This window comes from Pyxicephalus adspersus, chromosome 8 (assembly GCF_032062135.1).
Source record: "Pyxicephalus adspersus chromosome 8, UCB_Pads_2.0, whole genome shotgun sequence".
Classification (NCBI taxonomy): domain Eukaryota; kingdom Metazoa; phylum Chordata; class Amphibia; order Anura; family Pyxicephalidae; genus Pyxicephalus; species Pyxicephalus adspersus.
The window spans coordinates 46614907-46641321 of record NC_092865.1 but is presented as its reverse complement, the minus strand read 5'-3'; the positions used below and the strand labels follow the sequence as shown (position 1 = coordinate 46641321).

General features: G+C 40.6%; 1 protein-coding gene across 3 annotated transcripts in view; it reads right to left on the bottom strand.

The window, feature by feature from the left end:
• Positions 1 to 26415, bottom strand: part of LOC140336963 (contactin-4-like) — a 133513-nt gene that overhangs the window by 39563 nt on the left and 67535 nt on the right. For all 3 annotated transcript variants that reach the window (XM_072420426.1, XM_072420428.1, XM_072420427.1), the window contains exon 2: positions 18152 to 18267. In XM_072420426.1, coding sequence (XP_072276527.1) covers positions 18152 to 18203 — 52 coding nt within the window. In that variant the 5' untranslated portion in view covers positions 18204 to 18267. The remainder of the gene's footprint in view (positions 1 to 18151; positions 18268 to 26415) is intronic.

The window sequence follows — 26415 nt, the reverse complement described above, 5'->3', positions numbered from 1 at the left end:
TTTAGATAGAGTGTGGAAGGGTTAGAAGCCCTGGCCTGTTATTGCTCTATGTCTCCAAGATTCACCCTTTATATTTGTTTATTGCTAGAAGTTGTCACTGACACAGGTGATGTGTCATCTGAAAGATTACCAGAATAAGAACCGGAGGCTGGAGCTGGAGTCCAATGATCCAATGGGGACACTTGTGCCAGTGACAACTCCTGGAGAAAATCAAAGATGGATCAACTTTCTTGGATTCGGTTTGATCAGGTCCAACAAATGTTCTTTAAAAACCCGACCTACTAAAGTAGAACTGATTGAACTTGATTGGCAAGGTAGACATCACATGGGAGCCTGTTGGTATTATCAGCCTTAGCAGTACAAGGAGCCAACAAGAGGGGGAGAAAGCAGATGGACAGGGGGATGAGCCAATCACTGTGCTGCTTCTCTGCCATTTACAGGCTCTGGGCGGGTCCATGACAGCCTGAATACAGAAGAAGTGAATAAAATAGTTAGCTGTCATTCACCCTGTAAGTGCTATCGAAGATTTCTCCAGATTGATAATTTGTATTGCAGCAATGATTTCAAAAAGCTTTTCATTTTTTTTTGGTTGGCGTTTCGCTTTAAGTGGGGTGAAATACAGTCAGTGAAATAATAGGAGTAGGCAGAAACTATTTACAAATCAGTGAAATCTTCCTACGGAGAGTGAATATTACTTTGGACCTTCATAAAACAGCAGCATCATCCGTCTTCCCTGGACTTAGTGAATGTAATTCATCAATCTGATTACTGCTTAGTTGGAAGGGTCAGGCCCAGGACTCCAGAGCACCATTTCCATTCTCGTCTCCATGAATAAGTAATAGACCAAAGTGTTTCAGGTAAATAGTTAGAGAATCGAGAGGGGAGGTCGGATGTGAGCACCAAAGTAAACTTTCAGTAAATGGTTTCCGTATTTGGTGCTGTTATCATCGTTGTCCACAGTCGAGTGCTTCCGCTGGCCTGACCTTTACCTCCAGCGGGCCAAACTGTTCATCTGGGATTGCTGCATGCGCGGAAAGTTGCAATAAATATGCAAAGCGCTCACTAAGCAGCCAGGCTGCCGAATCCATCTCCGCGTGCTGTATGAATGCAGGAAGATTGGAATAGAATTCGACCTAAAGGTTCCCTCATTGCTCCGCTAACAAATCAATACATCATTATGGTGCTAATGAGGGGTGAGGGATGGATGGTGCAAGACTGGCAGGGTTTCCCAATATTAGGAGGTTCATTTTTAATGTTTTTGGGATGTTCTGTCTTTTAACTATTTCTGATGAGCTAAAACAAGGAGATGAATAATGCACCAGAGGGAATGTGCCAAACACACCTTCTTACGACGATCCGAACCTGTGTGCAGCTTGTTGTATTTTATATTGTTCTGTTACTACATTTGGTTACAAATTATCACAAATTGTTGCTGGTACAAGGAATTGGTGACACCATGCTGCCACCTCAGGCACCCCAGACCATAACACTGCACTTACAGGAAATTCAGATAATGACAGGGCCCCCACAGACATACCAGATCATACCATTGGCCCCATTGTCACCCTAGATCATAACACTGCCCCCACAGGCACCTCAGATCATAAAACTGCCCCCACAGGAACCCCAGATCTCAACACTGCCCCCACAGGCACCTCAGATCATAACACTGCCCCCACAGAAACTTCAGATAATAACACTGCCCCCACAGACACCCCAGATCATAACACTGCCCCCACGGGAACCCCAGATCATAACACTGCCCCCACAAGTACCCCAAATCATAACACTAGCCTATTTTATTAAGCACACCAACCTACATTCTTAGTTCAATCCAGGTGGCAAATTTTAGCTAAGTCTATATCAATCAAGTGTTCTATTTAATATTAGAGGTCTATTAATCGTACCTAAATAGGAGCAAATGAGAAGGAAAAGAAACAGAAGCAACCTCTCCCCCTGAGACAGGCAAGAAATATAGAAATCAGTTCCTTTTGTAACTTTCTTCTTACACTGTATTCACCATAAGCTGCAATGATACAGCCGGATATCCTCTGATACTTTATATGAAGCTGTTGTACCCCGTACATGCTGAGTGATCATTATATACACCTCTTAGCCCTGTGATACATTATAAATGAGACAGTTAAAGTGTGGCCGCAGGGTGAGGATCTGCAGGAAGAGAGGGTGATGCAACACTTGGCAGGAGTGTCACCTGTGCAGAGTGAGGCATCCTCGCCTCTTGGGGGGAGAGAAACATGCGATAATTGTACCTCTGGGCCTGAACTATCGCTCTCTTCCCCCCCGGGACATGTTGTTTTGATGTGGAAACAGCAGGAGCAAGACGAAGAAAGATATTGTAACATTGCAGGTAGAAGGATGAGCCTCAAGGTACTGGGGGAGTGCTGTGGATCATAAGATGCTGGGTCAATAAGTAGTGGGGAATCCAAAATGTTCCAGTTGTCACTAAAATAGGAAGTTAAGAAAAGTCTTGTTTCAATGAGAGATACTTAAGGTTTTTATCCTTGCTTATTCTAGCCATTGGCGTCGTCCAGAAATATATCTGCTGTATATTTCAATCAGAAAGTCATTTCTAGGTAGTTTGATATATGTTATTGTGGTACCAAGCGTGGGCGTTTAGAAATTCAAATCCCACCGGCTTGTCCACCATAGCACGTGTCACTCAATCGCCATAAAGGCCACTGACATGGAATGTCAATACTTCTATACAGCTAAGGACATCATCATGAAGCCTTCTCTGAAATATCATCTCACACAAGTCCTCGATAATTCAAATCTTATTTTAGGCACTAATATAAATTCAACCCCAGCAAATTAACACAGTAAGAATTAATTGGATATGCAAATGACATTATCTGGAATATAAATCTAATTAGGAAGCAATTTCTTCCAACAGTGATATTTGGGGAAAGATATACCCTTTAAAGAGCACCTGTAGCCATACAATGTGACATTCGACAGGCGGAAATACAGCACAGAGGTGTCAATATAACCATGGGGTCAATATTGAAAATGGTAAATTTTATATCCTTTAGCATTCAAAATAATAATTCTTGGTAATTGGACTTTTCTACATAGCATTGCAGAGAGTCAAAAAGCAGATATCACTCCCTTTTTATGTTAGCGTTATACCCTTTATCCAAAGCCATGGGAAATGAACAGGAGGCAAAACAGCAGAAGGAGGCATTTCTGGGGCAATCGGCTGCCTGGTATTAGGGCCTTCAGGGAAAGCACATGTAGATGTGGGTTTAGTGTACAGATTGTGTGTTAGTGTTTGTTTTTTTGTGTTAGTGTGTACGTGCAGGATGGTAGCTATCTCTGCAAAGGGTTGAGAAGGAGCCTGGGGATTCCAGGTTGAATCAGTGCCAGCAGTGCCAGAGTCTCCTGTTTTTTCTTCTGGGGCCGGGGATCATCCAATGTTTTCCCCCGGGCTCACCGACTTCAAATTACAATCTTGATCACAGATCTGCTGCCAACATCCCAAGAATTTGCTGAAAATCCTCTGCCCTTGAGAATTATTACTATTTCCCAACTTTGTCCAGTGGAAATCTTATGAATCAGCACAAAAGAATGCCAACCTGCAAATCCCATTGGAAGTGGCAGGCATCAGTTTATAAATAATGCAAACTTGACCCAGAAGCGTGAAAAGGTCACATGATCAAAGCGTGTGACCACAATGTCATTTACTAAACCAGCTCTAGGAGTGCCCTGATTGATTTTACTGGAATCGCTCTTTTCATTTTCAAGCCAATGTGGAGACACGGCTTCCAGCTCAGCCACTAAAGCAAAATATATTAACCATAAAAAAGGAATCTATTGAACTTGTCCTTAGAATTAATCAGAAAGGGTTCCATCGGTATTGGCTATTTAAAGACAAACAAGACACTCTGTCCCCCCTCTCCCTGATTTTGGCAGTAATCACAAGCCTGCTCATTAAATATGAAGAGCCTTTTATATCTTAAGGGCAGAGGGTTCACTACCATTTAAACCGGAAAACTTGGTCAGCTGTACGTGCCCGAAAAAATTCTCCCATCCCAGTCCTGGCAATCAACAAAGACACAGCTATTCAACACTGTGCCTACCTACATATGTTTCCCATAATCCACCTGGAGTTGGAGCCTATTGACCATTTGGCGACCTATTCCCTCAGCTGTTTCCAGATATCTGATGTTTTTCTTTCCAGCAACCATTCACACAAAGCGTGTTCTTTCAGTCACGGATTTCAATTTAAGAAAAAAAAAAAAAAAGTCCCAAGGCGCCAAATCTGGAGAACATGGAGGATGTTCCAGCGTAATAATGTGTTTGTGGGTCACAGAAAGTCCTGTGTGAGAAGGAGTATTGTCTTGATGAAGAATGAAACCATTTTCCCACATTTCTGCCGTCTTTTCCTGACTCTTTCTCTGAGCTTTGTCAGAACTTCCTTATAATAATGTTGGGTCACTGTTGTGCCTTCTGAAACCTATTCTGCCAAAATGACGCCCTTCATGTCACAAAACACTATGCGCATGGCTGTGAATTTGGACTTTGATTTTTGGTGATGAAGGTGTTTCCAGTGACTGTGGTTTCAAGATCATACTGGACAATCTGGATTTCGGCATCAAGTGATGATTTTATGAAAAAGGTTCAGCTCCACTTCAAGTTGCTGCAGAATGCCAGTGCAAGTTTCCCTGCGGTACTCTTTTTGCTCTGGTGTGAAAGCTTTCTAAAAATGCATTGCTCAGCTTTTATACTTCTCATGATTTCCGCACATGAGGGGAAACACAACGGCATTAAACGATGACTGACAACAAACTAAATGGCAGAGAGCGCCGGCGTTTGTCCTGCATGTTTGGAGAAGTTTACACATTCATGGCAAGAGATCAGAATCATCTCACTGCTTTGTGATAGAGATAAGAACACATCTCCTGATTTCATAGACAGACCTTCCATATATATATTATAAACGGTTCTCCACATTGATAACATTCAATGTATGATACATTCAATGTGTACATAGAGAAGCTGACAGCTGACTGCATGTAATTTCTTTCTTGTAAGACAGCCAATTCTAGAAGTCAAGAATTGCTCCTTACTATCTTCTTCATTAAATATATTTAATCCCAAGTATAAGAAAGTATGATAATGTATTGTAGCTTACTGGTCCATAGATATCATGGCTGCATTGGCAGTCGTTATTACTTACTTTAGACCGCCTTCTTACATTTTCAGACCTGAGAATTACCTTGCCAGGAATTCAGGGTCTTTTTATTTTTTGTAAACTAAACTAAAATACTAAAAAATGTTATTGTCCTTCTCAACTGTTGTGAACTACAGAATACCTAAATAATGCATATAGGGAGGTGGAAGAGATATAAGCTTTAGATGCAATTTAATTTCATTTTTGGAGAAATAAGTTTGAATTTGTAGAAATATTAGCTGCTATTGACCAAACATTGTACAGCCATGATAGATGTCTGGAGAATGAGCCAGACTGTATAGGCTGATATAAGCTGGTGCATCGTGGTTCTGCACAATAAGGGTTTCAAAAGCTTCATGTTTGTTCTGGTCTTCAGGCTGGAGAAGACATATGATAGCACTTGCATAAAATGTGCAAACTTGATAAATTGATGAGATTCAACAAACACAGAAATTGCTAACTCCCATTACCATGTGCCATTCTTTGCCACATCATGGATTAGGGTTTAAAGAACAGCAATAATTTGACTGGTGTGAAACCACACAGCACAACGGAAGTCAGAAGCTGAATCGTGGAAATGGAACTTCTATGGATTCCTTTCATTTCATATTCACTGTGCTGAATGAATTATCCCTTTTAAAGCTTATGAATTTTGATATTGGTAAATCAACCCCAAATTTTTCCTATACCCTGGCACAGACCTGCATATTTTGGGAATACTGCCTTCTCATTGTGGGCAATCTTCAGCTCAGCTCAGCTAACTTACTAATTTGAGTCTATGTATATTCAGAGGATGTAATGTTACAGGAGACAGTTTATATTAGTTTATATTATTATTAGATTACATTTCAGAAGATTGTCCAAGAGAAAATGGATATCCAACACAAGACTGCCTGGGACAGTGGAAAGACTACAGAAGATTGTCAGGGTTTGTGGACAAGGGATAGTCAGAGACTGCAGACAGTGGTCTGAAATTGGTGATATACTACAGGAGACAGTCAGAGGTGCTATAAGAGACTGTTAGAGATCATCACAGTCCATTACTCCAACATTTCTGCTCTTTATAGCCCACTTACTATTTAATATTATTCCTCCAGTTAAGAGGAAAGAAAACAGACAATGCAGAGAATGTAAGACAGTATGAGGAAATATCACCCAGTCTATCCCCCTGAAGCTGATGTAATGGATATATTTTCTTCCCTCTGTAATTAAAGTCATTGTGCAGGCACTTTCAGTTAAAGAGTGAGAATTATATACCAACCATGCTTCTGCATTGCCACTCGTGTCGCCAGATTTTGTCTCTGATCAGTCCAAGAAATATTCATCCTAAATAATAATAATAAAAACTAATGACCATCTTCCTGACTGCCCTGCCCTTGACACCACCAGCCAATAAGGAATACTCATATGGTAAGGAGCATTCTTTTGGCTGGTGGTGTCAAGGGTGGTCCTAAGATGTAAACTTGTGATGTTTGGTACTCCTGGGCACCATTGTTTTGCACAATAAGGGTTTTAAAAGTTTCATGTTTGTTGTGGTCTTCAGGCTGGAGAAGACATTAGATAGCAGCTGTATCCAATTGCCTCACAGGATCAGAAAGGATTTGTTTTTTTACCCCCGTTTGAAAATTGTACCAGGGTTTTATTTTCCTTCCTCTGGGTCAACTATGTCTTTAGGGTTTTTATGTTTATTTCCCTAGTGGTTGAACTTCATGGACTTTTGTCTTTTTTCAGCCTAACCATGTAACTATTTATGTAATGTTCAAACTTGTTGAACTGATGAAACAGGTATTGCTGACTCACAATACAATGCACCATTCTTTGGCACACCATAGAATCAGCTTTGACTTTTATGAGACCACGCAGGACAATAGATGATAGGTCAAGCATGTACAAAATTTTCTTTAGCAATAGAGAAACTGGCCCCACAATCTGAACCTGGTTCGATCTGAACTTGTACCGTTTGCTACTCCTTGGCACAAAGTAAAGTGCTGCCATGCACCCTGAAGCAGCAATCTAAACTGCAGGTCAATGTGCTTGCATGCATTGTCCTTGTGATTGTAGTTCAAGAAACAAGAACAAGAAAAACAACAATGGTGAAAAACCACATGTTGTATCTAACCTCAACCCTATTGCAACCGTAATGTAAATGCAACTGGGTGCAAAAATGTCCCATTGCTTCAGTTTGGTCCAATGGGAACAGCTGGGAGTGTGGGTGGCATGCTGCGGCCATGTGGCAAGGTCTTAAATTACCCATAACAGTTCATTTATCATAAAGGTTTATACAAGAGACCAAAAAAAAGGAGGATAAATAAAGGACATGAAAGAAATAAATAATAAAAAAAAAGATCATTTGGGAGCTTTGTTAGTGTCTTCAGAATTCAGCGGATTAGAAAAGCATCCATCAGTAAACCAAAAGGTGCCTCCTATATTTCCCTAATGGTGCTCTTATATGTAAATTATTTCCATAATTCTTAGGGAAATAGAAAGCACAAAAAATTCTCCTATAACCTGAATGTTATCTGTTGTTTCCCAGAGATAATACATGACCAACATAATAAAGGTATTCACAGCCCAGGGCAGTGTCTCAGCAGGCTAGCCTGTAATTACTGGACCATCCAAGAATTTACTTTGTAGTTGAACTTGGAAATCTCACACATACGCTACAAACGGACCTTAAACCTAAACCGTGTAATATTCAGATTAAAGGGAATGATTCATCAAATGGTATTATCTCCAGTGACACAAACAAAAGAGCTTATTCCACACAGCATGCTACTTCAGACACAATTAATTAGGCCCCTAAGAACTCCGCTCTGCCAGTTCTTAAATATTGCACATGCTATATATATATTTTTAAATACATGGCTAAGGAAATGTATAAACCAGCTAGAATGAAAATAAAAAAGGTAGAAATGTCAACCAATTCAAAATTAACTTTATTCATATGGTGCACGGTAAAGGCCTTCAGAAAACATCATCCCACTGGTCCAAACTTAACCCAAGCTCCTCTCTATCCTGAAAGTTTACTTCCCCTTTCTGCATAACATCTTACAGAGCAGATATTCTAAAGTGTAAGCCTTATTTCAGATTTAAGCTGGAATCTAGAGACTCAGTATGAAGACTGTTTCTGCGTAAGTCATATAGGGGCACTGCCTAGGTGACCAAAAAGTGGAAAAAAATGCAAGCAGGCAGCTCTTTGTTGCAGAAGGGAAATGGTATTCTAACCTGGCCTTTCAAAATAGCCGAAGATGTAACTCTGAAGAAAGCCACGGGGGCAAAATTATGATCTAGGGTGCCTGGGGGGCAGTGTTATAATCTGGGCTGCCTGGGGGGCAGTGTTATTATCTGAAGTGCCTGTGGGGGCAGTGTTATTATCTGAAGTGCCTGTGGGGGCAGTGTTATGATCTGCGGTACTCGTGAGTGCATTTTTATGATCTGGGGTCTTTGTGGGGGAAATGTTTTGATCTACGGTCACCTACGGGGGCAATGTTTTGATCTTGGGGTGCCTGTGGGGGCAGTGTTTTGATTTGGAGTGCCTGTGGGGGGCAGTCTTATGATCTAGGGTGCCTGTGAGGGCAGTACTATGATCTGGGGTGTCTGTCAGGGGCAGTTTTTTGACCTAGGGTGCCTTTAAGGCAGTGTTACTATCTTGGGTACCTTTGTAGGCAGTGTTATGATCTGGCAGTCACTTTAGTTGGTCAGGTTCAAGGGTTTAGCATTGTTGTGTGGCCCAAAGAATGGGGTCAGCTGACCCCCTGAATAAACTGAATGACCAGGTTTTACCATTAATGGATTTTTTTCTCCTGGATGGCCGGGCTCAGATGGTAAAAGAATGGTGCTGGGGCCATAAGACATCAGACCTCAATCACATGGAGAATCTATGTGATGAGCTGGAGAAGACTTTATATAGCTCCGACTCTCACATCATCAAAACAAGAACTTGGGGGAGAAAATTAATGCAACTCTAGATGGCAATAAATGTTGTGACACTGAGGTATTGAAATGATATCTGGTGAATGCACGCCATAATCAAAGCTGAAGAAGGTCCATGGAAATATTACAGAGTGCAACTTTTTGGCCAGACACTCTATGTGTTCTTTTACTTGGCAATGATTTTCATGCAGAAATGTAAATATTATTATCTATGCTCAATATAACCAAAATGCAAATAGGACTGCATTAGCTGTATGACTAAGTGAGAAACACGCAGAGGATTTTTTGCTGCTGTAAGGTGTTTATTTGAATAAAGGCTCCCGGTGCTTTACTACAATTTGTGGACTTTATGTGTGTTTGTATTAATGTGCATTTAGGCAAAGCTGGTGAGTCAGAAGCAAAGAGGGGGTGGGAATGGAAGCGACAGTCTTTCTTTATGTACATTGACTTTTCATAAAGCTAAAACCTTTGCCAGTTTTTATTTTATGTCATCTCTCTCCAATTTAGAAGTTTTTCCTTTACTTCCTTTCCTGTAGATTAAATCAAGAGGACATTTCTTTAAAGTGAGTTATGTCCCTCCTATTCATTTGTCAGATCAAAATGTTCCAATAGGAAAATTCTCCAGTTTTGTTCTGGTGAAATTTTGGATTTTCCAATCATTTTGTCTCAGTGGCAATGGCTAGGTGGATGAAAAAAAGGATAATCTGCCCAACAGGAACACAGGCAGGGATATACATATGAGAGGTTCAATCCCTTTACACCTCAGTCCAAAACTAAAACTTTGCTACAATCATAAAATGAAAATGCAGCTTGGGAATGAAGATTCATAATGGGATACATGTACAGTTATATAATTCCTCTTACTGGGAAGATTTGCAATAATATAGAATATATTTGTATATATTTTTACTACAACAACATCCTTTAGTTATCTTTTACTGGGCAACTTAAAACTGGGCAAACTGATGGTGACTATAGGAACACAGTTTGGAAATTCTGCAATCCCCTTTAAACCCCCTGCATATCAATATTTCCATACTGGACATGTTGGACATTGGAGTGATTAGGGGCTTCCTGAACATTCATCATGTTTAGCTAAATGACAATTCTGATTCTACCATCGATCACACAAAAAATGCACAGAATGTAGCTCTATATCCAACAGAGAAAAGTATTCACCATGATGATTTACTTGGGCGATTCTACATAATGGTAGAATTCTTTAGCACTCAAAGCAGTAAACTGACAAAGAACACCGAGGTATGATTTGTTTCTTACATTTCTATACTTTAAAAACATTTCCTATACATTTGTAAATATATTAAAATCCATATCACCGGGTCTATATATTTTGATCCTACTCTAACCCAGGGAATAAACCAAAATGGAATACAAGCAAACCACACCAGACTCAACACACAAGAAGACCAGGTTTTGCAATGGGATCTGAAGTTACTCAGTGTGTGTTTGCACCAAAAATATCAGAACCAGCAAATTAATGGGCAGCTGCTCAATTAATTAGTGATTGGCAGAAAAGTTCACAATGCTCAACAAATAACCAATATATAATGGTCAATCCTTGTAGCCAGTAAAGAGAACCTCTCTGAGTCACCAGGCAACTGATGACGAGGATCTGGTTGTATCCCCGGAAACCCCAACTTCCTATAAATTTCAATTGGTTGCTTCCATAGATTGCAGCATAAACACACTGTGCCTCCTCAGTCTCCTAACATCACATGCAGCTTCAGGTGTGCTTGCAAATAAATTCATCAGAGAGTCCTCTGCTTTCAGCCTTAATGTTAATTAGATTTTCTTTGCTGACTCCAATTTGGATATTTTGCTAATAATGGTGTCCGTGTAACAAATATCAAATATCTGAACTCAAAAGCTGCAGTTTTATAGTTTGTTTGTCATGTCTAAGCAAAACACACAGAAAATGAAAAACATCCAAAGAGCAAAAAATTTGCAGTTGATCCAGAGAAAGGTAAAAAAATAAATAAAATAAAGCATGATCCAATTTGCACTAACCAGAAAAATGTACTTCCTGCCCACGAACGACAATAAGCCTATTTCCTTCCAAAACAGCTCTGTTCTATACAATCAGAACACACACTTATACAATCAGTTTCTAACTCCTATACATTTTCCAGTTTGTGAACAAAAAGTAAATCGATCATTTCTACGCAGACCGATGTCTATTCCAGTGAGCAGATGGTGAAAGCTCTGCCTTTAGCATTTGGACCATGATACTGTCATGATACAACCCAGCCATACTTTACTGATATGCAATTGTAAATCACACAACATGCCCCTGACATTGATTTATGGAGAAAGGAGAATTCCAAAATGATGGGAAATCATCATGAATAACAATAAACAACAACTGCTTCCTTTTTCTGGGAATTGAACTCTACATGGCAAGGATTGGCTGCGGATAGTTGGTATATCAGTACTTTTGTAACCATCTATAAATTAATTAATGGAAAAGTGAACTATGTCTACAAAATGTCAAATTGTAGCCAAAAAGTTGGGGAAATGAATACTCCTATAATTGCTCATTTTTACTCCTCACTTCCCTATTAGCAGCCAGCATCCGAACAAATCTGGAAAGTCAGTGATGTATTTAGAATTCAGGGGCCTCAAAGCAAAACAGGTGCTAGAGCCATTTTGTGGCCTGTGGTATAATTGCCTTTGATTGCCCAGGGGGATGTCAGCGTCTTTCCTTTGCCTGGTGTTCCAAAGCTGCCCCACATTTTTGCGACTATTTGCAACTTCTACTCTGCCGTCAAAACAGTAAAAGAGGTGGGAAAGAGGAGATAGGGGATAGAAGTCTGCAGTTGGTAATGCCGGTGGAAACATGGAAAAGTGTGGGAACATTTGGTAAGTGAGAACACTGGCAGCACCCTGACCCAGTCCCTGTCTGCCAGGATCTAGTCCCAACAAATGCAGAGGTTGCAGGGGTGATCCTTATCCACCTATCCTTTTAGATCCGTACATTGTTTTCTTTAGGTTGGAAAAAGGTAGAAACCTATAATAAAGTTTGTTAAAACTTATATAATTCGAGTTTCAAGGTAAATTACACAATCAGCTCAACCTATGTATGTAGCCACCAAAGGTTTAATCTATTGAAGCCTTTGTTTATTCTGCTATCTATTCCAAAAGTCAGCAATGGAGAGTTTGCAGGTGTGGAATCCACAAAATCCTCTGTACTATGAAGTGGGAGTTTTTTTTCCGCATTCAGCTCCATCCAAGCGATGAGTGTTGTTCTTACAAATCACTCAATGCCTTGAGTCATTGTTTACATTTCCAAGTACCATTCTGCTGGAAGTGTCAAAGTGTCACCTCTGATGGAACTGTGGTGCTTTTTTAAAAAATACGAAGTGACACGGTATATATAAAAAAGAAACATCCAGTGAGAGAACCAACACAAAAAGTGATAAAAAATAAAGTTGATTTTCGGAAGAGAAATATAGGGAAGGATGAGAAAAACTCCAACTGCTAACTTTATTTTTTACAATACACCATGTGCTTTTCACAATGTACACTAGAAGATGCTTGCCCCTCGCCCATTTATTCACTGTATTTTTCATTTGGTTCAGGACCACATATTGGCATTATCCAGGGTAGTCTTAATGCAAATCCAGTACCTGATTAGAGTTTCCCTGCACCAGAAAGGCACTGTTAGACAACCTGGATGACAGTAAACATTCCCTCACAGGGTACAAAATAATAAAATGTCTGCACAGGGGTGGGGGAGGCAAGTTAATGTTTAAAAGGAGGTGAACATCACTGCAAAGAAAATGGGTAATATTCTCTTAGTGTACCACTGGTCTCTGCTGTGCAGTAGCTCTGTTGGGTAAAATATCGGAAGCATTCAGTACATTTGCAGGATTGTTGAATGGCTGGCCCCCTCCGTGGGCTATAATTCCTTCGTCTGACCCCTTTGTCACTACATGGTAGCTTAAGGGATAGAGAAAAAGAATGCAGATCCGGCCAGGTATCTAACACACTTGGAAGGGTCAGATTTTAGTGATGTTTCAATATGAGAAGCTTGTGAAGACAATGGAGAATTGGAGTGTTGGGGGAGTAAAGATGAAGAAATAACTAATGGAGTTCTAACTATACTCTGAAAATATAATTGTTTGGCTCGAGCTATACTTTATTCATTGCTGTAAAAAAGGTTCATAATGCATAGGAATAAAAACTGCAGGAGCCGAGCCTCTGAGACTCAGGAGAGAAAAATGTAAAATGTATCTAAAGGAATTAAAAGCAAAGGAAAACAAAATTAGAAAAGAAAAAAAGAATCTGCAAAAATAGATTAAGAGAAAGAAAAGAGACCGTATTGGCTACAGGGCACTGGCTTCATTTTTATAAAATTAAACTGACACCTACGGTGCAATGTAAGTGAAAATACTGCACAAACATACCGCTGACTTGTGAAAGTGCAACACGACACCCTCCAATGCACACTGTTAATTTTGATAGTAACAGCACATGAAAGTTAATTGCCACATTTTTTTACAGCTTCACAATCAGTGATTGGCAGACACATTTTTCTGCTCCCATATGGCTGATATGCCGCAGTTATGAGGGTTGGGGAATGCATCTTTTTTGGCTTTCACATCAAGGGTTAAAGGTGCTTCAGAATACCAGGCAATTCTGCCAGCTGTACCAGGCCAGGAGCGATGGGTAGATATTGACTGGCGGAACTGCAAAAACCATTTCATAAAAGTTAAATGGAATTCCTGCATTTGTTATGTAGCAGCAGTACGGGATTCACATGCAGCAGGTTTCAGATATAAAAAGAAAAAAGAAAGGGCCATAGGCAATGTTAAATAGCATTTATTTATTTTAAATAGTAGATGCACCTTTAAGCTATAGTTCTAAAAGTAAGGCTAAATTTGGACTGGGGCAGTTTTTGCAATGTTTCTGACAAATGTAATTCACTGAAGAGCTGAATGTTTGTGGATATTTGACTATCATACCAGTATGAGCTTGTTAGGAATTTCAATTGAAAACCATTGGCATTTAAAAAAGGCACTGCCCCTCCCCCCCTTTTCCATCAAAAGAGCCTCCACTCTCCTGAGAGGGCATTTTACAAGATTTTGGATTGTGTTTGTGGGAATTTGTGCCCATTTTGCCAAAGCACCATTTCAGGAGTCTGATGATAAAAAGAGCTGGCTTGCAAACTGTGGTCCAATTCATGCCAAAAAGTTGACCAGTAGGGTTGAGATTGGGGTTTTGTGACACTTAAAAGAGTAATTTTTTTATTAAAATAAAAAAAAAAAAAACCACACACACTTCCTTTTACTTCTGCAGAGCCCCGGATCTCTCCATACCTGGCCTTGTTTCAGTTCTGCGCAATCCTAGTATCCTCCTTTGTCCAAGCACAGTGGAAACCCGGAGCGCAACTGTCTTCTGCCTACGTAACCTGATCTCGCACTGTGCAGGCACAAGATCAGGTGAGGTATTCTCCTGTATATAAAAACATTTCATCATGGGGAAAAGCTCCTTCTGCTCATGCCTGAGATTAGGCACGTACAGAAGCAGCAGCCCGAAGCCTCCTGGGATATGTGGCATAGGCATTGCAGGAGGATCTGTAGTGTTAACAGTACCCTTCAATAATTAGGATGGGGGCGCCCATACTTTTTCCTGACCGTGTCTCAGGTCTCTGTTGTTAGCGGAAACAGCCTACTGGCTAGGATTTAATTATCATCCCCAGCCACTTACACTGCTCAATTTCATCACCCCAGCCTTCTCTATAGCAACATCTATGACCCTTTATTGAACCCAGCTGCCATCTTTATGTACTGGTTGGCAAACAATGGTGCCTCAGATGTCTTTTTACGCTCCCTGATGTCATCCACGCACTCAGTAATTTTGTAGCAATTCTCTTTTAACCAGATTTTATTTGCAAAAATGATCAAATGTTTTAAAGCCAAGATCCATCAACATATTTGTGTGGAGCGTGTTGGCTTTTGGATTTTGGAAGCGCTAGAAAGCTTTTCAACATATGACCAGCATAAGAGATTATATTTCCCTATGGATTGTAGGCCATTGTTGTCTGATCTCCAGAAATAACGCTCAGGATTGGAAACTCACAGGATGCTTCAGAATTGTGCTGATTCGGTGCCACGTCTTGCAGCCAAGCAATGATCGGCACCAATTTGGATGGAGGCTCTAGCTGCGTGCTAGGTACCAGCCACTTTTACAGGTTCTCTTTAACAAAACTGTGCATAAAAGCAGAAAAAGCTTACCATGGATGTATAGAGGAACGGGTGATCTTCCCTACATGACAGGATCATGTCAAGGTGTTCCTACTAGCGTGCAGCACGAGCAGTCACAACGTGTAATCTGTCAGTGCTCAGCCCTGACTGACTGTCAGCTGATGACATTGTAACAAGTGTGATATTTAAATAAGAAAGACGGAAGGGAACGGAAAACTTTCTGGACCACTAGGCCATTTCAGGAGGTCAAGAAGGCACACTAGGCCAGAAGAAACAAGGTGTCCAAGAAAAGTTTTTTTCCAACCGTGACTGCAAGCGAGCAGCCTCAGTCTTACGCTTATCCGCGGTGTAGTCTCTGTAAGTGTGCGCCTGCTTGGCATAGAAATGCCCCTTGAGATTCAACCGCTTGAAAGTGCTGTTTGTGTCGTTGCACACTAAACACAGGGCTTTGTTGCCACATTGGATGAAGAATATTTCGTCATTCCATTCGGGGTTGAAGACACAACGTTTGAGGTCAGCCTTCCGCAGACTGGTAGCTGCGAGTTGTTTCTGCTCTTTAGGCATAGTAATTGGGGTTACTGTGCGGGAACTCGATAATATTGCGGGAACTCGCTATAATGTGACAATTCAAATAAGGCCGGATCCAACCATAAATAACTAGGGGGGCCTTCGACCGGACTGCAATACTGGCTAGGTCATTTTCAGTCTAAAGGCCGGAGTTTGGCTACCTCTGTTCTAGACTTTGAATTGTCATAGGCCCTGAGTAGGTCGTACAGACATCATATGATTTGAAAAATGATCTCACATTTGTAGAGCCAGTGTTGCAATTTTATGCGATACAAGGAAGCTTTAGGACACATTTTTCATCATTGCTTCCTCATGAGTGGAGCTAAGATTGTCCAAAAAATAAATGTTATGGTTAACAGCATTCAAGATCAGGTTAGGGGTTACCTTAGGTTAGTGGGACGGTCAATCGTTAGGGGGTAAAATGTCAGAGAAGGAATTATGATATATTAAGATAAATGCAATGCTGAGATTAGGTTTCAAAGCCCAATTGAAGTCCAGAAATAGACATGTAGTCACATACCTGACAACCTCTATATTCATAGCCCTACCTCCAGTTTTTCATTACAGCAGTTTTCAAGAGATATTTCACTCAGCAGTTCAATAGGCGCCAATGTTAGACCCGGCTGAGGGATGCGGCAGAGCATTGCAGTGCCAGGATTAAAAGCTCCTTATTCTTTGAAAGAAAATGGTATTTCAAGTACTTCTAGAGACACTGTACTATCCTTTAGTAACACGTGGCCATCTTAAAGTTTGGGTTGGGATTTAGGGTAAGATTATAATGTATGGTAAGCCAAAATATTATCGAATTTTCACCATTAGCAGATGTTTGGTTACACAGGAAAATACACATACTAGAAACCAGCATATTCCAGGTAAATCCAAAAAGATATAGCTGATCCAAAGGAAGGCAAAAAAAAAATTAAAGTTTTGTCCAGTAATCAGTGAAATTTCATTCACCACTTTATCAATATGTCTCCAAGGATTAGGTGTTCATTTTAGATGTTGGGAGTGAGAGGGGTTTTAGACAAATGGGCTAGTGGGCAAATTTTAGGTGGGGACCTTTTATTCTGTTATTCTGTCAATTATATGGAATTCAAGATCTCTGGCATTAAGCCTGATTTATTAAAGCTCTCCAAGACTGCAGAAGATAGACCAGTGGTTCAACCTTTAAAATATGGGGAGACCCTTGAAAAAACTTTCAGTTCTTCAGGGAACTCCTGCTATAATTACTATATCTACAGCTCCCAGTATATTAGTGTGGTGGTAAGTGGGAAGAATTGCTCTTATATTGCTGGCCATTGGAAAAAACGTCACCCTTGCAGATTGCCAAAAAGATCATTGGTGTCACCTAAACTTACCTGAGAGGCACAAACTGCTCATTGCTCAAGGAGGCTCTAACAACCTCCGGAGGAACCCTGGTTGAAAAACATTGACATAGACTATCATCGAAAAGGCAAGCCTAAATTGGATCTGGTGCAGGATTGAAAACGTTTGCCAACATAGAAATCAATTCCAGGTTTGCTGGATCACTCAGATTCTCCCATTATAGTCTATCTTCTCCAGTCTTGAAGAACTTTAATAAATGAGGCCTATGGTGTCAAATGGAAGGTTTGGGCTCTGGGCAATTGCCTAATTTGCCCTGTCTAAAACTAGCCCTGATCTTAGGTGTGGTGTTGGGTTTTTATAGAGGGGTTAATAGTTAGGATTTCCTAAATGATTAAGGAATCAGATATTTGGTAGGCTTAGAGAAAATTTTCCATGAGCTGAGAATGACTGCACTGCGTCCAATGCCAAAAGCCAACACACCGATAATAGGCAGCTGAATCATCAAAGTAAAAGGACAATTGAACCCTTCAGAACCCATCAGAAGCCAGCGATGTGCTTGAGGGTTGGGGCACAAACAACCTCATCTAGGTCATAGGTTCCTGGTGACTCAAAGCCTGCACTTCAGGAAATTAAAGTCTCTAGACAACAAAGCTGACATCAAGGGCAAGCAGATAATGCCACTGATATGCAATCTCCGAACAGGGCTCCGGCACAGAACCAACCTCCAGATGCGCAGCCCAACTTCAAACCTTTTGCACGTTACAGAATTTGAGGCCGTCAGGCACATGTCAGCAGAAGCCGAGCCAGAGCTTCCTAATTGGCCCCCGAAGTGGGACCCCTAATTCCCCTAAGAAGCACGGCAAGAAGTATTTTTAATATGATGAACTGTGAATGGATACCTTACCTGCCAGACACACGAACCAGCGGAACGCCAGCAGTTTCCATAGCAACCTCATCCTCGTTTGGTGGGGTCGAACGCTTCTTTAGCCACTGGGATGTGCAGTGAGTTTACACGTTTATCTGTGGAAGAGAAAACAAAAAGAGAGGAAGTTTATCATTTTCTGTCTGTTGTACTGGCAGTGGTGGTAACCCCCCCCCCCCCCTATTTCTCTGCTACCCGATCGATCGTTGTTTTACCTTCTTCGCAGTGCTGGCATGAGAAAAAGCAACGAGCCGGCACCCTACGGGTGACCTAGATCTGGCAGCGCACCCATTATATAAATCCGGTAAAAAACACACACACTCCGGAATAAAAATATTAGAACCCCCCCCCCCCCTTGGTATTGTTGTTAGGTCGGAGGATTCTATGATCAATGGAAACTTAATACTCCATCATTTGTTAAAACCTCTGCTGGGAACGCCACAGATCTTTATCTCTACAGCAACACACTGCAGCGACCGGCCGTACGCCCTGTGGTTAACAAGGATATTCCTTTAAAGAACTAATCTATAGAGTGAAGAATTTTACTGAGGCAGCCATCTTGTGAGCGACACAATTAGACAATGCAGCCTATCCTTTTGCTAAAGCTCAATGACATCACTGAGATTGCAGCCTATCCAATCACTGAAGACCAGTGACATCACCAAGAATGCAGCCTATTCAATCACTATAGACTGGTAATATCATGCATAATCTAGCCTATCCAATCACTAGAAACCAGTGACATCAATGAGAATGCAGCCCATCCAATCACTGAAGACCAGTGACATCACCAAGAATGCAGCCTATCCAATGACTCGAGACCAGTGACATCACCAAGAATGCAGCCTATTCAATCACCATAGACTAGTAATATCATGGATAATGCAGCCTATCCAATCACTAGAAACAAGTGACATCAATGAGAATGCAGCCTATCCAATCACTGGAGACCAGTGACATCACCAAGAATGCAGCCTATCCAATCACTCGAGACCAGTGACATCACTGAGAATTCTGTTTGATTATTACACCAGTACATGTAATGTAAACTCTTCATATTTGTCCCTTTACACAATGAAGTGTCCTCATCGCACTTATAAACATATAGCATAATGGGCAAATAAAAATGATGAAAATAATCCACTTGTACATGTGTGGATTATGGAAAAAGAGCAGAGCACCTGAAGATCACCCATCACTGAGAAATGTCACCTGGAACCTAGACTACCCATTCAGATCCCAGTGCAAGATATAAAGATACACCCATCATTGTGTGATTCGTGGATGGCTAGGTTGCCAAAATACACCAAACACAAATCATTTCTTCTACCCCAGCCCAGCATGTGCAGTGTTTTATTTCTGTCATAGGTGGTGTTCAGTATATTGCTTTATGGAACGCAGAAAATCTATATTATGTAGGTATGCAACTTCAAATACAAGAAATGATATATATTCGCAGCTGCACTGAAATGAAGATATACTATGATGATCATACATAGAACTCAGCTTCCAAAACAAATGAATTCAAAAGAGTTGCCTGTTCTAGTAAAATGGGAGGGTTGTTTGTCCTTCCTCAGTCATACAGTTCTGTGTAATATTTGCCTGGGGAGGAGGTAATATTTGCATGGACAAGAAGTGGGCATTGCATGTAATAAATAAAATATATATTTTTATGGAAAGTCTAATTTTAGTTTATTGATCTTTAAACTGTATATAAAAATATAACTGGATATAACTGTTCTATAAAAGTTAATTGATTGTTCAGCCCATTTAAGTAAAAGTTAAGTTTAGCAGTTTTCTCAAAATGGTTCTGGCAAAGAAATCCTGAATTTTCATTTTGCAAACCCAGGCACTGCAGTTTTTGAGGCGCACAATCTGAAAATGAAGCAATCTGTGGAAGTTTGCCCCCTATGGCCAACGTTAAATGTAGATTTCCAGACGGGGAAATTCTCCTAAGGATCCCGTCTCATCTGCACTCCAAGACGATTTAACATCTCTGTCTTGCCCAGCCAGCTATCCAATACAATCATTTATAGCAATTATCTTCATTTTCTGTTTCTTGATCCATAATATATGACATTTACTTCAGCAGTAAGACATGGAAATTGAACAAGTCAAGCGCTTTGTCTCCAGACGAGAAGACATCGCCCGTTTAATAACGCTAAGCTGGCCGCCAGGCAGACGGACGCGGATTGGCTCATCAAATCATCAGCGATGATACAATGATTTAGGACAGGTTCAGGTTGACCTGAAGACTTATCTGCAGAAGTAAAACCAGAAGTTTCATCAAATTTTGCAATAGTTGAGATTTTAGATTTTTGAAACCGTGTAACGATTCGCCGTTCACAGTCGCTGCAGCTGAAATGTCAATCGAACTTAGAGTAGAGGAGTGAAAGTAAAAGCTAAAGTGAGAATGTGAGTTTTATTTCTGTTCCTGTGAGACAGATTTACCCTCCCAAATGCTGGTCACCAGGACAGAACTAAAAAAGGAAATCCCAAAATATTGTATTGTCACCACAACAAGAAACCTAACTAAGTAGGGATTTTTTCTTACTTTCGTACTTCCTGCAGGTAAGCACGCACCATTCCTTTTTTTACTATGTCAGACCACATGTCTTCCCTCAACAATGGAAGGTCATATTGTTAAGGCATGAGGCCTCTTCTTTAAATGTAGCTCAACATGGCTATGGCCACATCAGTCTGAAGGTGTCTGATCTTGGAGGCTATAAAAGGTTGGGCTTGGTTGGTACTTGAATGGGAGACCACCTAGAAATACCAGGTACTGAAGGGTTTCATTAGGAAGTTATTCATCCAGATTGGTCAAAGTAGCAGAACCATTTTTAAGTATTTAGTATTCAGAAATCACTAAGCAAAGATCAGATCACAAATCTCAGTGGCAGACATACAAAGTAACAACCTAAGACCCCCAGGGCCCATTGATCAACCCAAGTGGAGTCAGTAGTGAACACCCCTCCAAAATAGAGCATAATTTGGCAGAGCTGGATTGAAAGAAGAGGTCTTATCCCTGAACAATAGGACCTGGTATGGTAAGAGAAGGAAAGGTACCTGCGGGAAGTAAGAAAAAATCCCTACTTAGTTGTCAATGGAACAATTGTCCCCAGTTGAAGAGTTTGTTTCCTGTTCTGGTGACAATACAAAATTTTGGATTTCCTCTTCAGTTCTGTCCTGGTGACTGACAATATAGAGGGACAGAAATAAAAATCTCACCCTATAGCACCTGGTATTTCCAGGAGGTCTCCCATCCAAGTACTAACCAAGCCAAGACTACTTAGTCTCCAAGATCAGACACCTGCAAACTGATGTGTCTATAGCCATAAATAGGACATCAATATTCCAGATGGGTCACAGGATCAGAATGAGGTGCAGGTAATTAGGGAATCAGGATTCAGCAAACATCAGGTCTGTGGACAAAAATCTCAGTGGCAGCCATGCAAGGTAACAGTCTAAGACCTAGGAGATCAGAGCTCAGCATTTCAGTGGAATCTTGACAGTACTGTGAACACTTTATGCCACAAAAGTGATAACACAAATTTCCCAATTCCTATCGGTTTGCAGCAAATGGATTTAGTGATCTTAAAAAAAAAACTCACCAAATCGAACCCAAGTGTGGTCCCCCATCACTATTAATGACATCAATAGGAGAAGAGAAGTAGTATGGCTGTGTGAGATCACTTCCGACTACTGGAACCAGCACAGAGGAAGCCTTTAGGATTAAGAAGTATGATAAAGATTTTTTTTGTTATTCACCCCTTTCAAACTAAAGTCATTTACCCTAATTATATTGGGGGTAGGAGGGCAGTGGTATATTTAAAGTTAGCTGGGGTTTAGCTTTAATTGACCACACTGAGCCTGTTGGGTTGGTGGTCAAACCATGGTGTATTGGGGTTTTAGGATAAGATAGCTGGGCCCATATAGAGGAGAGCCAAATGATGTGCTGAACATGCTCTTAATGTAACTTTTCACAGGCTCCAGAACAAGCTATTTTCCATCCTATAGAGAACCTTCTACAACAGCTAACAGAGATACAGTCATGGTGGGTAAGGATGGGTGTAAAAGAAAGGTCTCATAAAGAGTGTATGCAGTTTATTTCAAAACCTGTATAGAAAAATATATCCAACACGTTTCATTGTTAAACTGCCTCCATCAGAGGTAAAGGCTTGGAACGGCAGCTAAGAACCCGTACAGGCTTGGGGATATGACATATAGTGCTATTATATAATAGTTTTATAGTCTTGCATATATTATCATTTTGGGTTGTCTAAACTAACAAGCCATTCAATGGTTAACAGACATCAACATTCCCTTGGAAATATCATTAGAATGATGTCTGAATTTCATCAATCACCGTTGTGATGATACAGAAACACTGACATGATATTACATCAACACGGCATAGCTGTTTGCCCAGTCTACAGGCAACAATGCTACAATAATAACGTAACATTGCATCATTGTTACTTCCATGGTATCACTGTAATACAGACGGTACATTGGCTCAACCAGGGATCAGAATAATTCCGGAGTTACCATTGACTTTATTGTAGACAACCAGGGGGATCAACCAATCACTGACCGCAACATTCAACAGAGCAACCTTATTGATACAACATGGAACACAAAGCCCTGGTACTGCCAGGGGATCTCCAAGTACCATCTCATCCTGACCAGCATGCTAGGACTCGATGGTCCTTATCCTCCACTTTTTTTTATAGAGCAAATTCTAACTTTTAAACAAAAAAAAACAAAACATATTGATCATCTACAAATCTGAAATTGCAACCTGCAATTCCCATTGAAGTCAAAATCAATCTAAATCATAACCCAAAAGAGTGATTTACAATGATGCAAGGCATTGCTGAATGGTTTGGGGATTTCCTTGTCTCCTGATGAGATGATGAGGCCAAAAACAGCCAGGGGTACTAAGATAGAAAGGGGGGATGGAGCAAACAAAATGCTGAATAGTTAGTTTTGCACCAACTTTATAGTGTAATAAAAAAGTGTATTTTTGTTTTACAAGATTGGTTAAGATCACTGTCAATGAAAGGGCTGGTTTTAGGGTAGGGCTAAATGAGCAACTGCTCAGGGCCCCTACGTTTTCTGGGGACCCAACTCACAGAATAGCAGAAGGTGCAAGGAGCAGGAATTGATTTAATTTGGAACCCCGCTTTATATTTGCCAAGGGCCCCATATTGTCTAACACCGCACCTGCTCAAAGGGCCAAAGTGAGAAATGGAACTGCACATGTAGTCAGTGCTGGGTGCTGCCATGGAGGCCCGTCCAGCCCTCAATCTTTTAGTGTTGGGTATATTGGATTTTCTCGTATTACAAGAACATAGATTTTGGTCTGTGATTATTATTATAATATGGACAGAGTGATTGTCCAAACAACAGAAGATAAAAAACCAATGTCATCCTATTACAGCGAGAATTCCCCTTTAACACGATCGGTTAGATATCCCCACACTTCCTCAGTGGTATTATCTCGGCAACGTTGTAGCGGCGCAGTATCTCATCTCTATCAGACGCAGCCCTTTCTCTTTCTCTCTACATCTCGTTCTGATCTCCTCGTCTCCGTCGCCCCTCTGTCGCTTTCATCAGGCGTCTATCCATTACCGTCTCCCCTCCCCCTCCCTTTCTCTGAAGATTAAGGAGCTGCGCCTTTGCTTTTGCCGACGCTTAAAGCCGTTCGAAAATCTTCTGGTTTCAGCTGCAAATTAATTGCAATTTGCGATGAAGGCAGATTTACCGGAAGCCTCCTCTGCTGAACAGACTCCAAACTTTGTGCAGATATCTCCAGTCTACCGAAGCGGCACCCACGTCCCTCCCCAATGGCTTGTTTGGGGGGGATTTTGGGAAAATTTGTGGAAATTGTACTGATTTAGGCATTGATAAAGCACAAGCAACAGAAAATGTTTGGCAGTTTTAAAAGCCTAAAACTGACCAATGACAGTGAGAATTACTGCACAAAAAAGCAAAAGAGTCCGAAAAAATTATCTTGGATATAAAACTATTAAAAAGACAAATTTCTACTACATTCTTCATTTAAAAGTTTTTTCTAATACTGAAATCTCCGATTTGGACTTTGGACCATGTGGCACACAGCTGATGTGATTGGCTCACTGATGTTCCATCAGCACAAAACCTGGTGTGATCATGTGATCACAACAAAAAGACACGCCCACTTTGCATGCAAGAAGGAGGAGGTGTATGGAGTATGTATGGAGTGAATGTGTCACTTTTATAGGAAAATGCATGCAAATGCAGCAAATTGTAAGCAACCAGTATGCTGTCAGTAATTTACAAAAAAATTAATGAAAAATCGAAGATTAATGTTACCAACCAATGCCAGTGGCGGCCAAAATTTATTGAAAAAAGCCCAATGGCAGCTCAGGAGCCTCCATGGGGAGTACAGAGCTCTCTGCAGAGGTGCTGGAGATTTATATCAATAAAGCTGGAAAAAGATCTGCATGGCAAAAGCAGCATGATCACAATGTTTGTTTAAGTTTTGGATTGTGCAGGAAAGTATCAGTATCTTTGTACTTCTGGGATCCTCTTTATTTGTTGGGGTGGCCACTAGTCAGTAGGCACAGAAAGCAAATCCAAAATATTACAATTGTTACTGACACAGGCAAGTAAAAATCTTTGAACAGAGGTGTATGTTGTCTTGTTGGAGATTTTGGAAACTCATGTAAATACCTGAATTTGTTATATGATGCCCCCTGAGAGGGGGGGGGGGGAGCACTTGCAGCCAATCAGACATTGCAGCAGTTCACATGTGCTGTGAAGAAGCATGCTGACATGGGCAGAGAGCAGATTGAGTAAGGGGAGTTGCTCATCAGCTGTTTTTCCATTGTCCAATAAGCATGATTGGGTGAGGGTTGATGAAGAACAATGGGCCAATGGATCACAGAATTACAGGTTTAACACTTCATGTATATGTATTTGATCTGCTGTTTTGCTGCTTGCCTGGTGTTCAGCTTTATGGGAAAAACATATCTTTGTGCAGCAAAGTAATTGCATATGGTTTATAACAAAAGCCCCTTTTCTTCTATAAATATCAGTGGGAAGCTGGGAGTTCTATAGAGTAGTTATGCAGTGCAGAATAAAACAATTAAATCAAATAAATGTATGCGTATATATATATATATATATATATATATATATAAAACCATGCTTAGGAGGAGGGGTCAGAACTTCTCCCTGAGCAGAGGATTCCCCAAAATGATTCCCCAACGGAAATGATCTCCGGCTATGCTAAAGTTCCCCTCCCTATCTAATCAATGCTGTGTGCAGAATCACTGGTATGTCCTGATAATGCCAATAAATGTGTTTTTTTTTTTTTAAATAAAATGGTGATGACATCAAGTGACATAGAACTGCAAAAACTACTGAAATATGCTGCTATAGTTATTGGAAAGTAAAAGCTCAGTGTGCAGTAAAATAAAAATAAGCTATTTCAGTACAGGAGAGAAGCAACAGAGCAAAACAAAAATCTAATAATTTACAAATATTTCATTTTATATTCTGTAATAAAGTTGTATTCCCTGTGATGGCCAGCAGGGAGCAGAATTAATATACACATTGTTGTACATATTCCTGTATTAGGAACACTCAGCACACTCACATTTTCACTGACTGCACCAAAGAATGTGGAGTCAGTTCACAAAGTTTTATAATTGTGAACAACTATGCAACTCATCATCAGATAATCACACAGTCAAAAACTGACCACAAGCAATCCAGGCTGGTTGATTAATATTGGTGATATTGATCGTCTTCAAGCATGTGCACAGAAGTCGCTGCACAGGGACCCACATCTACTTTTATCTAAAGTGTCTGTATGTAGCTGAAGGCAAAGCCCTGATTTTGGGAAAGGACAAACAGTGCGCAGAGTTCAGGGGTCAAGGTAAATAAATATGTAACACTTGTAACATATAACAGAATGCACAGAGTTCAGAGGTTAGGCTATATGCACATGTACCATATGTCACATACTCTAGAGTGCGGGAGTCAGGGTACATAAATATGTACTATATGTCACATACGACAGAATGCTGGGGTCAGGCTACATACATATGTAACATGTCACATACGACAGAATGCTGGGGTCAGGGTACATACATATGTAACATGTCAATTACGACAGAATACTGGGTTCAGGGTACAAACATATGTAATATGTCACATAGGACAGAATGCTGGGGTCAGGGTACATACATATGTAA